The 13,973-nt window shown below is 36.4% G+C and overlaps 1 protein-coding gene across 3 annotated transcripts in view; it reads left to right on the top strand.

The window, feature by feature from the left end:
* The window catches only part of LOC5576861 (stathmin-1-A), a 200,102-nt gene extending 187,325 nt beyond the window's left edge, over positions 1 to 12,777 (top strand). For all 3 annotated transcript variants that reach the window (XM_021846012.1, XM_021846013.1, XM_001662909.2), the window contains one exon: positions 11,576 to 12,777. In XM_021846012.1, the coding sequence (XP_021701704.1) occupies positions 11,576 to 11,665 (90 nt within the window). In that variant the 3' untranslated portion in view covers positions 11,666 to 12,777. The remainder of the gene's footprint in view (positions 1 to 11,575) is intronic.
* The last annotated feature ends 1,196 nt before the right edge of the window (positions 12,778 to 13,973 follow it).

Genomic DNA, 13,973 nt, shown 5'->3' on the forward strand with positions numbered 1-13,973 from the left:
CACATTATTGCTTGGAATCAATAAGTTTAAAGCACATCAATTAATGGTATCCACTAATGCCACGGGTAACTGAAACTTAATTTTTTAAGCAAAAAAGAAACCTCAGAAGAACCTAGAGGTCATCCATAAATTACGTCACACACAATATGGCCATTTTAAATCCCTCTCCCCCGTATTATCATACTTTTTGTATGGAGGCTTCGTAAATTATGTAGAGATCGTAACGTTTCCGTGAATCATTTCCCGAGAGTGTGTCGTAATTTGTGGGGTCTTCTACAACATATGTTGTTTTTCCAATAATTCTATATGGATTATCTTCTATATATAAATAAAAATGGAATGGTGTTTGTATGTCACGAAATGGCTCACGAACGGGGCAACAGATTTGTATGATTGTTTCTCCATTTTGTTCGTCAAGGGTTCCGACGTGTTTGTGTGTATAAAAGTTGCAGGGTGTTTACCGGGAAAGTAGGAAAAACGGGACTGAACGGAACTTTTATTTTGTATGGGACAATTCATAGCGGGTTTCAACAGCCTACTTGATGGCAAGACGAAGTTTGCCGGGACCACTAGTATAATATAAATAAGAATCATAAACAAGTGTACATTGGCAATGTTATGTGTGGTTCATTATGCTAAGTAAATTTTGTGCGCACATATGTATAGACTCTTTTTTTGGGGCTGTGCATAAACCACATGGTATTTTTCCCTGTAAGGGACCGTCCATAAATGACGTAGTATTTTAGGGGGAGGGTCTACGATTTTGCTATGAACCATGTATTAAGTATGGGAAAATAGGCTACGAAGGGGGAGGGGGTGTCAAAAATTGGTCAAAAAATGCTACGTCATTTATGGACGCTGCCTAAGTGGGCTTTCCCGATATTTCGCTTGTACATGAAACGTATGTATGCATGAAGTTACTTTTCAGAGAAATAGACAGATGTGAAGACGGATATAGCATGTTTTACTTGTCTGTTGTTATGCGATGAACAGTGCGCGGAATTAAGGCATTATGAAAAAAGACGTAGCCTAATTTCGCGCAATACTATTTTGAAAAAAAAAAAACTCAATAATTATGCTAATATTTGATAAGATTTCATAGAAGGACCATGAAACATATCTGTAGCAAGTAGTCCCATAGAATATTGCATAAAAAATAAAACATTTTTAATAAAGACATCGCGTTTGTTGTTGTCCTACAGTTTTAGCACGGACGCTAAAAAAAATAGAAAAATGACGTCTACTCCGACGGGCCTTCACTGATTATTTTTTTATGCCGCGAAAAAATGCCTTATTTGCTTTTATTTGTGATAGCATTGAAAGTTGCTTAAATATTAATGTGTATTTCCATATATAAATAATTTTGTATGAAATGCGCGGAATCAGGCACTGCGCTCAATTAGGGCACTTTACGGTACGATTATACTCTATGTCCAGGGAAATCAAGGAAATTTCCATTACGAAAAGATCCTGGACCGACTGGGAATCGAACCCAGACACCTTCAGCATGGCTTTGCTTTGTAGCCGCGGACTCTAACCACTCGGCTAAGGAAGGCCCAATTGATTTTACCATGTCTGTAGTCGAAATCAGATTGTTGTAAATTATTTCTGTCAAAAAAACCAGTAAAGTGGTGGGGTGTACCGTAAACGCTAAATATAGTAAATTGGTCTGAAATTGCATGGTAGTTTCAAGAATGGGCGTAGTCAGCTAAATCGTATTTTTCACCATAGATTTTTTTCCTGTGTACATAGTATTTGCTAAAACACCCTTTAGTTCCTTTCGGTTTTCTCAAATTGGTGGACCCCTCGTACGCCAGCTAGCTAAACAGTTTGCGAAAAAGCCCGTTTTTTGATAAACCATAGGTATTTCTTCACGTGATATGTCTTGTATTTCCCTAGGAACACATAGCAAACTTAGTGGCATCGTATAGAGGAAGGATATAGCTTTCATCTGAGACTAAACAAATTTTGGTGGTAATTTTGAATTTTGTTAGAAAAACCGTTTTTTTTCACTATCAGCGCACCGATCGTTCAAAATTCTGAAAGCTGAGAAAAAACTAAGTAAGATGATAACCTATGAAATGATGAAATGAACGATTTCGTAAATGATGTTCTACGATTTTGACGTATATGGCGAGTGGAATCAATGAAAACATCATATTTTGCACAACAAAAGAACAAGTTGTTTATCATTGGTGTTTTCTTCGAGTCGAGCGAATAATAAGAGTATTAATTTAAGTGAAAAATAGGGGAGTCCAAATTTCAAAATTTGCATCACTCTAATGTTCATGTAGGTTAGGTTTTGTTTTCTTGAATAACCTCAGAAAGTCGTTGGACTCCAATTGCATAGAATATGTTTTCTCAAATCAGCTTGAGTATGAAATCTCTAAAAGATCACTGGTTACACACTTAAATTATTTTACGGATTCCTGTGAAATCTCAACAGCTGAACAGTTCGGTAAAAAAAAATTAACGGAGTACGGTAAATTTTTACAGTATTCGGTAAAAATTCACCGGAATCCGTTAAATTCCGACGAATTTACGGTGTTTTATTTCACCGAACTGTTCAGTTGATGAGATTACGGTGAAATTCACCAATTTCCGGTAAAATGAACTTAGTGTGTAGGCTTATAGATACGAAGGCATTCACTCACAGAAGTTTTTGGATAACCACAAACAATCGTTGATGTCAAAACTTGATAGAACATATCTTATTGAACCTGTTCGGGTGTAACATTTTTTAATTACGCCAGAAAGTTTACTAGTTAGCTTATAGACTATAGGCTTTTGCTCGAAGGATTTAAATGGTAACTTCATTCATTAACCTTCCAAAGATCTCTGATGTAGATACAAAGAGCTTCACTCTAAGAAGTTTTTGAATAACAGTATACTGTTATCTATAAGCGTAGCTTATAACGTTTCGGACGTCGGCCAAACATGTTAAATGAAACATGTCCTTTAAAGTTTCGTAATCGATGATTGTTTATAGAGTTTAATGAATCGTCGATTACTAAACTTTAAAGAACATGTTTCGTTCAGGCTGTTTGACTGTAAACCTTGTTCGTTGGCGTTACAAGTTACGTAGATAGATACGTAGTAGATAGTTACGAGTAGATCTGAATCTGCCCATAAATGCATAACAGTCCCACGTAAGTTTTCATCAATTTTTGGTTAATTACGGAAAACTTCATTAAATTGTATGTACTTTTATGGTTTTATAAGAAAACAATACGTTTGTTCTAGAAATGTGAAAAACAACACCGAACTTGGTCTGTCCCACGTTACTAATAAACGCATGTCAGTCTCGCTACTTGTGTGATAAGGACTCGCGAGCAATTGTTTTAATAAGGAAGTCAACTAAGGGAAATATATTTACCCACAATTTGTCCCCTTAATGCTACAACTAGATAACTCGAAATTTCGTTTTTTAGGGTTCAATTTGTCGAAACAATTAAATCTGCCAGACATCCACTTGTTTCACGCTCTGGCAAATATAGATGGTTTGTTCTCGTGAATCCAATGCCCAGAGCACCGTGTTGAGACGAATACGGTGGTCTTTCGAGATGTTAAGCCTGCAGTTCATTATACATCCATAATCGACAAGCATTAGTTGGTGTGATGAAAGGCGCTTATTGGTGACGGTGTATCTCGCTTTCAATTCTTTTAGTGTTCTCTTGCGTTTTTGGCGAGTTCATCAATGGCCGTATAACTTCCGTCTGAGTCCATTTCATCAGTCCCCGTCGCATATTCGGTGTCCTCCAACGATTTCAAATAGCTTACCCAATGTTCAGGGTACGTCTTTGGTGGAAACTGAAAGCTGCCGTCGCCACCAGCATTGCCGTCACAGTCGTCCTTATTGTTGAAGCCAGCGAAGTTGTCTTCAGAGCCCGCGTCATTGTCCAACGGGTCGCCATCGGCCAATATCCTGCACCCATCCTCGGAACTAGCAGAAGTACTACAACTTTTCAAATAAGGTACCGTGGGGCAAGTGGGTAATGGAATTCGCATAGTTGAGATTCTTCAAATTCTAGAGACTTTAAATTGAAACAAATGAGGTCGTGTACATTTTTTAGCTTGACTCCCACTAAATATAAGCAGCATGCTGAAATTGATTTTTATAAAAAATTAAAGAAAAAAATACAGAAAAAGTTTTTGAAAAATGTCTCCTAACTTTTCACTTGTCCCAAAAGTGGGGCAAGTGAAAAGTTCACCGTTTTGAACAATAATTTCAAAAACAAACAGTTATATTCACGATTTCTATTGGCTTTAACATTTGTTAAGGCTTCCCAATGAACAATAACATAAGTAACATGTAAACAAAGAAAATGTTATTCTTTTCACTTGAATTTTCTTCTGTTCAGTTATGTTAGTTGAAATGATTCGACAACATTATAACTGCAACATTTCCAATGTTAGTTCTTACATTATAGGACAGCAATTGCATTTCTGCTCTGTAGAATTTCCACCGCTCGTTATTTGTTTTTGAGAAAGTCGAATATGACGTCGGATAACTCTTCGGGAGAAATCAAACGGAATCCTTCAATAACGTATTTAGGATCTTTTTTATGTGGATAGACCTATACCCCATTTTTATGTTTTGAACTAGATTCCACGAGATTGCAACTTTTCAGTCAACGTCTCCCTTTTAATTGGCTGCCCGAAGTAGACATATTGATATTGAAATGTTTGGCAACATCTTTTAGAGATGTTCCATGATTTCTAATAGCTTTTAACGCTTGAGTATAGTGTTTCTTGAATTATCAGCACGTTATGTTTTTCTATGATAATTGCGAATAATGTTTACTTATGGCTACTTCAGTACGAAAACTCAAATTCAATCTCTAATGATAAACTTTTCACTTGCCCCACCTGATAAGAAAATTGATGGTGTTTAAATTTAGTTATTTTTAGGTCTACGTCGAATTAATTCTAAAACTTTTTTTATTGCAGTTTGAAACTGTCACAGAGGACAACTAAGAAGTGGTACAGGAAATTATTTTCCGCAACTTTTTTCCACTGAAAATATTAAAATAAGATTGTACGCCGCCAACTTGTTACGGAGTAACAGTTGACAGGTTAACAATTTTTCGCTCTATTATGCGAAAATGGCTGAAAAATCTCAGAAATCTTTTACCTATCGTAATGTTCTGAATGGCCTCAAAGGTTTACGCATGAGTTTAAAACGTTAATTCACATATTCAGTAAAATATATCAATTGTTTTCACTTACCCCATTTACCCACTTACCCCGCGGTACCTTAATCGAGAGCAAACATTTCCACGACTTTTAATGTGGACACTAAACTGCCAAAACAACAATTATTCACATGTGAAGACCGATGCATCATAGTAAGCATTGATACCGTTATGCGTTTATTCTCGTACATTCAAGAGCAAATAAACGCATATCAGTCATGCGTACATTTTCCCGCAAATTAACAAATTATTTGAGAAAATTAATAAACAAAATGTATGTAATACTGTAATCAATACTTCATTGCACCATTTGAGTGCAAATTTGGGTGCGAAAACATTGTTTTTTCAACTTAATTGGAGTAAATAGAGCAAAAAATTCTATCGCGTTTTTCTTAGGTGCGTTGTTTTGCTAGTGGGACTGGTATGCATTTATGGGCAGTGAAGGTCTTTACTCAAAGGAGGTTACTTATTACAATCCGTTCAATTTTGGCAACACGTCCATAAATTTCATCTAATCTAATCTAATCTAAGCCCTTGCACAGCCAATATTGAAAAGCATCCTGGAAATACCTAAATTTAGTCAGGTATTTTCTTGTCAGCATTAATATTTGCAGAATATCAGCGATATGATACAAATATTAAATTGGCTAGGCCCACTGTGCAGACTTTGGGGTTGAAGATAATTGAAGAAATTGTGACGATTAGGTTATTCATGTATGAATAAACTGATAGATACAAAATCTTCAATTCAATGAAAGAAGAAACGGGGACAACCGTACCAACCGTTTCAATTCAGGGTTATAGGTAAAATCGTTGGGAGTGGCGATGCTAGGAAAGTTATTGCACACTCCATTGTTGTTCTCCTGAGATGGGACAGGGACATTTATTCCCAATGCCCTGGCTTTAGAGCTTTGGTTTAGGCGCCATTGCTCGCAGTGCGAAACGAGATGAAAACTTATTTTACCCTAAGACAAGACGTGACAGGTCACAGTACAAAAATGAAACCAATTGCCTGTCAAAAAAGACCCTTTCTGATTGGTCGTTTTGGCAAAGGCCTACTTTCACATCGTTGAGTTGGATTTCAACAGGGCACTTTGTTGCTAGCCCGGCCGTGTTGCTAGATCATAAATTAAAGTTTCATAAAAAGTTTGAAAATTTTTCATGAAGCCTATTTGTTTCGAATCCACTTATATTCCATATTAACTTTTCCGCATGTGCTCCTACAATACTAAAATCAATTAAATATACTTAATTGAGAGCAATATAATGGAAATTGTGTCAATTTTCTCTATAAGTATTGCCGGTTTGTAATATAAACCTGATTTTTTTAAAAATAAAGCATCCTCTATTGCACTATATGAATGAAGCGTGCAAGAAACAACCAAATTTTGGGCATTGATATTTTAATTTGTTCACAAGATTTGCTTAAAATGAATACTGGTAGCACTGGCTCTTGTATCGTCAAGGATATCGGCCGAAAAACAAATAGGCAGTCTTAGTTGAGCTGTCACGTCCTGTCCTAGATTTTACCCCTCTCTAAGCACGTCAGCTCGCACGCATGGTTTGCTACGATCTCAACACGTCCAAAAATTTCATGTTGCTAAAATCGAACGGTCTTATTAACCCAACTATGTCCCCTAATCGTTTTTAGTGTTTAGACCCTTGAAGTGTTTAATAGAACAGAATTACCTGCGAATTGCTACAGTGATACAATGCTGTATAAAATAAAGTACGCTTCATCATCTTCTTCTTCTTACTAGCGTTACGTCCCAACTGGAATAGAGCATTCGTTTCCAATTAACCCTTTTTAGCATGCGTACACACTTAGATTTTATTACCGAAGTCAGTAAAATTTTACTGGGTTTTTGAACAGCAGAGTTAAGTCGGTAAAAAATATAATTACCGAAAACTCAGCAAGGCAGCAAATATCGAAATGTCAAAAAAGTACGGATTAAATCAGTAAAAATTGTTGCGAAACTTTACTGTCTTTTTCAGTAAAGTGCTTTTTATTTACATTTTTTTGCTGATTTTTTCAGTTAAACGATTTTAGTACTACTACTGGTTGTTCGCGATATGAATATAATGCTAATCATTCCCACCCCTTTAGGCATTCCCATTTTTATGCTCCTATCAACTTCTCATGGTTGGAATATGATGTCCTCATTTCCTCGCGACTTCCCAAACTGGGTTTATATTACACCATGGTTTGCCAGAGATCCACTTGTTTTTTTTTTTGCAGCCCGAGCATGTCTCCGACAAGCTGGATCTCCGAGAATGATTTGGGTATGCTTTGCATACAAGGAAAGAAAGAAATACATGACGAATATTATATTTATCCACCAGAATTGAAACGGCCTCCAGTAAGTTCAGAATGCAAGACATGTTGCTGCACAATCTTAGCACCAGCCAAATTGTCCAGCATTGTGCGAGTTCCGTTGCACAAACATTGGCGGAAGATCGTTTCGATTTTTATTCGTCTGATTTTCGCATACTTACCATGAGTAGTGATGCAGATGGACGAGTTAAAATACCTATCAAATGTATATTTCTATCACAAAATTGAAATTTTCGTCAGTAGGCATTCTTTTTCTGTTTTTTTTTAGCTATAAGTACATCCTCTTGACAGATAGCACACGTGGTCAATTGTTTTCATTGCATATTAACGAAAACTCGGTTAAAAAGAATTGATACTGATAAGTCAGTAATAACATTTTACTGGCTTTTTGCTTCTTTCGGTGAATTTGAAACTTTACGGTACTATCAGCATAATTGATTACCGAATTCAAAAAACTAGGAAAAATTTTACTGAAAATTAGTAATATTATCCAAAAGAGCTGAAATCTCAGTATTTTCTGTGGTTTACTGATTGAAAACCGTAAAATAAATTACCGAACAGAGATATCGTTTTTAAGTGTGTATATTTGTGCTTATTCTGCGCGGCGTGTGGGGTGAGACGAGTCGATCGAGGTGACAATTGTCGACTCGCTTCCATTTGATTAACATTAATCGTTTCACATCGCTCGAGGTGACAGCGACTCGCCTCGACTCACACGCCGCGCAGAATAAGCACAGACGCCATTCACCGCTCATGCTCCATTCACAGCTCATTGAGTTTTTTTTTGAAAAAATCTGAACAAATTCTCGCTATAAAAGTTATTAGCATGTATTGGTATACCAATAAGGGTTGTATCAGAATGAAATTTATATGATTTTATCTTATAATGTTTTTTTTTCTAAAAAATAATTTTAGGCTGTTTAAGGCAATCAATATGAGTTCAACAATGATTTTACTATGACAGATCAAAAAATGCTTCTCAGCTGCTGATGTTAAATATGTTGTCGTACTATAGTACAAAGATAACAATCAGCTAATTAATGTAAATTGATTCCAACTAGTGCTGTGTATAGGGCCTCATACTTAGGCGCCCTAAACCTGTATCATTGGCATACATGTCATTCGGTACCATTATACATTTTTCACATTTCAACTTTTTTCCTACAAAAACAAATGGTTTATCTTGCGTCTAGCGCAAAAAGTTATGAAAAATATCAAACGACTGATTTTTGACAGAATTTAACATGTTGAAATGCTGTTAAATGAGCGGTGAATGGCGTCCTTACGGTATATGCCCTGGGAAGTCGTGAATATCTCCGTTACGAAAAGATCTCCCCAAGAAACATTGGGATATGATCTCACGACCCTCAACATGGTCTTACTGAATAGCTGCGCGTTTACCGCTTCGGCTATATGGGCTCAGAATAAAGTGCACATTAGCTGTTTTTTTCATACAAAATTGGTTTCAATTTGAAAACTTGACCTTGGCATTGTAGCTTGGAATTCATAAAATAAATTGCTCAGCTAGAAAATCACTGCTCCTAATAATCATTTTTTGACTAATCGTAAATCTCCAATTTGAGAAAAATGGTAATACCTACTTTGAATGGGACGTTTTTAAATTGACATTTTTAGCGTAATACACTCTTCTGCAAAACTTATCAAAAGCAAGATTTAAGAATGACATTTTTCGATAAAATTGGTTGCTTTTTTGCTGAGTGAAATTCAGATTATTTCTGAGCTGCGGTGAGAATTCCAAATCAATGAAATTACTAGAAGTGATTAAACGATTCTATCACACTACCCCGAACGCCACTACCCCGAATGCCACTACCCCGAACGCCATTACCCCGAAAGCCGTTACCCCGAATGGGTCATTACCCCGAACGCCATTACCCCGAATGGATAACATTTTGAGACATATTCTAGTTAGAGAGTGGGGAGATAATTGTACGATTCCTTTTGAGTATTTCACGAGTTTGGGTCAAAAATGTATTTTTCAAATATTAGAAGATAAAAAAGCAGCTAGTTGTTCAGCAAATAATTTTTACACACTAAGTTTTGTCCCCTTATTTTGAGAAGATTCACACAGCAACATTGCAATGCTCTGAAGAACTGCCTATTTTGAAAAGAAGGGTGAATTTATTATGAGAAGGATAGCTATAATATGCACAAAATCAGGATGTAGTAAAGTCTCTTATTGGACGTCGGTAGCCACTTCCTTTACTCATTTGTATAGGTGTCGGGCATTAAGATTAAGATCTTCTTAAAGATTTTGTTTCGTAAACGATGGTAATGGAAGTTCACCCTGAAATAGTCGCTGCAATTGTTGTTCTATGGAACCCGCCTAAAACCAACCTAATAGACGACCGTTCCGCTATCGCACTTGTACACTTGTACATGTTAGAAAAATCGGCGGCCTCTGATTGATGCTACAGTAAGAACTTTTGTTGATTTGTGGGATGATTAATTTGAATTTCTGTGAGATAACCACAAAAAAAATATTTTTTTTGATTCAAGATAATGAAGAAATGATGATAGCAGAAAAATGTTGAGTAAATCCATAGGAGATCTGTCTGTTTTAATACAAGAAGATAAAAGAAAGGGAAAATTTCCGATTAGAATTATAGCAGGAATCACTTTAGTGAATGCCTTCAAGATATATTCCTTTATAAAAAGCTGTTCTATATGGAAATATTAGTGACTAGCTTATCCAACAAAATCGTGAAAGAACGGCCTATTTAAAAAAGAAGGGCAAATTTCTGGTGAAATGTTTGCAGCTATGACGTGAATGATCACTGTAACAACGTGATGCTATGACACAACCTATATTCATAAGAAAGAAAAATATTTGTTTAAAAACAAAATTGAAATATGAACACCACCAACAAGTCCAAATACCAGTGATTACGCATCTGTTAAGCAACACCATATTGAGGGTTATGGATTCGAATTCCTTTCAGTCAATAAAAGGTTTATTTTATTAAAGCCCATTCACAAATTTCGTAACGCTGAAGGGAGCAAAAAAGTTTGTGGGTGGTTGTCCTCAAAATGTTACAGCCCATTCACAATATGTAGAATTTCCATACAAAAAAAGTACGAGGGGGTGGGTAGGTGTTAAAAATGGCAATTTTTGGCGAAATGAAATTTGTGAATGAACCCTTGAATTGCGAAGGTGCCCACTGAGCTGATAAACAGGCACTGTCTCAGAAAGAATGAGAAGAATATAGTTGCCATCAAGATATTTCGAAAGAATGGCTGGCATTTAAAAGAAGGGAAAATATATGATGAACATTTTACCGACGAATTTTACGTGCCATTAATTACCAGCCTTCATTAGAGACGCATTTTTGCACGCAAAACAAGATACTGTACTGTATTTCATACTATTCGGGGTAATGGCTCATTCGGGGTAGTGGCGTTCGGGGTAATGACCCATTCGGGGTAATGGCTTTCGGGGTAGTGGCGTTCGGGTTAATGGCGTTCGGGGTAATGGGATGGAGCCGATTAAACTCTTGGATTGTATTGCTACCGGGTTTATATCCTGAAAATAAAGAATAAAATAATATGTTAATCAGTCCACAGTCCGGGAAGTATCTCTTCAGCGTCAACAGCAGCCAGTATTTATAGCTCAGAAATACAGTAGGTACGAACAAGTAAAAGTTACCAGAGTCATGCTGAATATCACTTGAGATAGGTAGACATGACAACCGGTGGAAAAGGTTATTTATGGCACAGGTTCGCTTTGATTAGCAAGTTATATATGTATTGTCATTAGATGTGGGAAAGTGTACTACCTACTTTGATTTATGGAGTTAATGCTATAGGAACAGTTGTTTGACATAGTTAGATTTCTATAAGAAATAGGGAAAATTTACTGAGAGGGTCCAATGAAATGCAATTCATTTTCAAGAATCACAAATGATTATAATGTTCTATTATAATTTTGTAATTTAGACAGATCACACCTATACGCGTATGCATGATGACAACATACTCCATATAAGTGAATTAAATCAATCCCATGTGCTCACTCTCATTTCAGGAACGACGTGCGGAAATTGTACGCCAGAACAAGGCAGCCCTTGCCACACAGAAGAATGACGACACCAGTGTCACCGCATCGTCTGGTTAAGGATCCACTAGAGCCATCGTACGAGCTTCCTTCTTTACCCCCCCTCTCTCTTTCTTCAACATACCTACCATTTAAATTACACAAGATTGCACCGCTCGTCCCCCTCTTTTGTCCCCTAAGTAGTGCTACCAATAATAATGATGAGTCAAACGCATAAAAATGAAACCTAAATGGCTCACGGCAAGCGTAAAACGTGAAATCACACTAAGGACACAACAAACTTAGAACATCAAAGAGTTCAATCACAAATCGAGTTAAATATCTAGAGAAATACAAAGAAACGTTACAAAAAAAACTAATAACAAAGTATTAAATTGCAAGACAGCAAGCAAAGAAAACAAGAGAATTGATATCAGCAGCGTGCCAGCAAGCAAGCCAGCAAATCAGCAGCAAGCCGAAAAGCCAACAAGAACAAAAAAACTGTTTATTGATTGATCTAGCCATTTGAAGTACCGCGTGCAACCAAAAGAAGATAGATAGATACAAATAAACGGTATTACAAATGAAAACAAAAAACTCCTTCAAAAGGGGACCTATAATCGCTAATTGAAATGAATTTAAATAAAAAACGCGAAAGCTACTTTTTTGAAACAGTTACAAAAGAAGGGTTTGCACACTGATTCAGTCTGCTGTTTAGGTAGTAGAAGCACAACCAGTGGAAGAGATTGTAGAATACAAAATCAAACGACAGGTTAATCTCTTGCACACACAAACACCACTATCACAGAAGAAGGCAAAATAGAAGAAACAAATAAGATAATAATATTCAAACTGCGACACTTGAGTTCTTTTCTATAATCCCCAATAATGAAGCAAAAGACGTGGAAGCGTTTGAATAAGTGTAAATCCAATGTATCTCTCCTCTCCATATAACCTGGCAATTCTCTTTAGAACACATATAATCAATGAACTCGTGGGGATACAAAACTGATGTTAAATCTACAGAAACAGTTACTTTTGTCTTAATTGTACAAACCGTGAAAAGGGCGAGTCGAGTGCAGAGTTTTTCATTTTCCAACTGATAGAATTTGCGTTTGGAAGCGACAATAGATTTTGGTTGAAATACATAGAAAAATAGACCGTAGATAGCTCTCAGAACCAAAAAAAAAAAACAGAAAAAGTTAAGCAAAATCAGCGGTGGCTGCTTGGCCAATTAGCGGTCGCCTCAGTCCAAAATGTAAGATCATTGACGGAAACTGCCCAAATACAAACACTCATAGAACCCGAATGAGGTGAACAGAAAAATAAAACAAAAAAGAAAACATTTTAGAACAGGAACAGTTTTTTGCTACATCTTAGTGTTTTTTGAGGATGACTGTTTCGGTTCGTTTTTGTGACACTTATAGATAAAAAGGAAGGCTTTTCGAATTTGGAAATTTTTAGAGGACAACACTCTCAAAACCAGTAGCAGCTTCGAAACAGTATTTATTAGCATGTAGAACGGAAATACTCAGAACTAGGTGTGGAAATGCAAAGTGGCACTCTTTTGAAAGGTGACGAATGATTTTGCGACAAAAGCTAGTTTTTTTTTGCGATTTATTGGTTGCGGAACTTAGGGAAAAATGGCTTCCGGTGGAAACCTTTGTCAAGTGGCTAGTGAAGGGTATCAGTTTGGATAGCTCTGAGGGTGGAAATCCGAATTCTTGAGATACCTATATTGAGGGCTTTTTCTTAGTTTCTGATTGATTCTTTTATGTGGAAATTTTACAGTTTTTCTATTGACCTACATCATTTCTAGATAAATTTTTTTATAGGGCGTTATTCTAATAACGTTAATTTTCAGTTCATACCGAATAATTTCGCAATCGATTCTCTCGTCAATGCATCTCGGCCAAGATCTGCAAACTTCTCTTCGAATTCGCAAAAGTCTTTCCGAGATAGCTTCCGATGTATCACTATTATTATTATTTATCTTTATTACCGTGGCTTTTCGCCCTTGGCGATTCCCCCACTTCGTTTCCGATGTGCAGAATGGAGAATTCTTCGTCGAACTAATTCAACTCGCTCACATCCGTTGTTCATGACTAGCCATGAGGTCTCTTTTTAGTGACTTGGTCTTTATTTTAATACAAGTCTTTAAAAAGTAAAACGTTTAAAGAAAGGTCTCCAATGTCTCTATTTCAACTAAAATGGTCACTAATGTCTGCTTTTTTCTTATTTTGCTTGCAGTGAATACTGATGCAAAATTCTACAGGTTCCAAAGAAACCATTAGAGACTATTAAGCGACTATTCAACCGGTTCTTCAAGAATTTCTTCTCAGATTCCCCGAAGAAACGCTTCAGGAATTACCATAGTGATTCCTCAAAA

The sequence above is a fragment of the Aedes aegypti genome, chromosome 2, assembly GCF_002204515.2.
Source record: "Aedes aegypti strain LVP_AGWG chromosome 2, AaegL5.0 Primary Assembly, whole genome shotgun sequence".
NCBI classification, from domain to species: domain Eukaryota; kingdom Metazoa; phylum Arthropoda; class Insecta; order Diptera; family Culicidae; genus Aedes; species Aedes aegypti.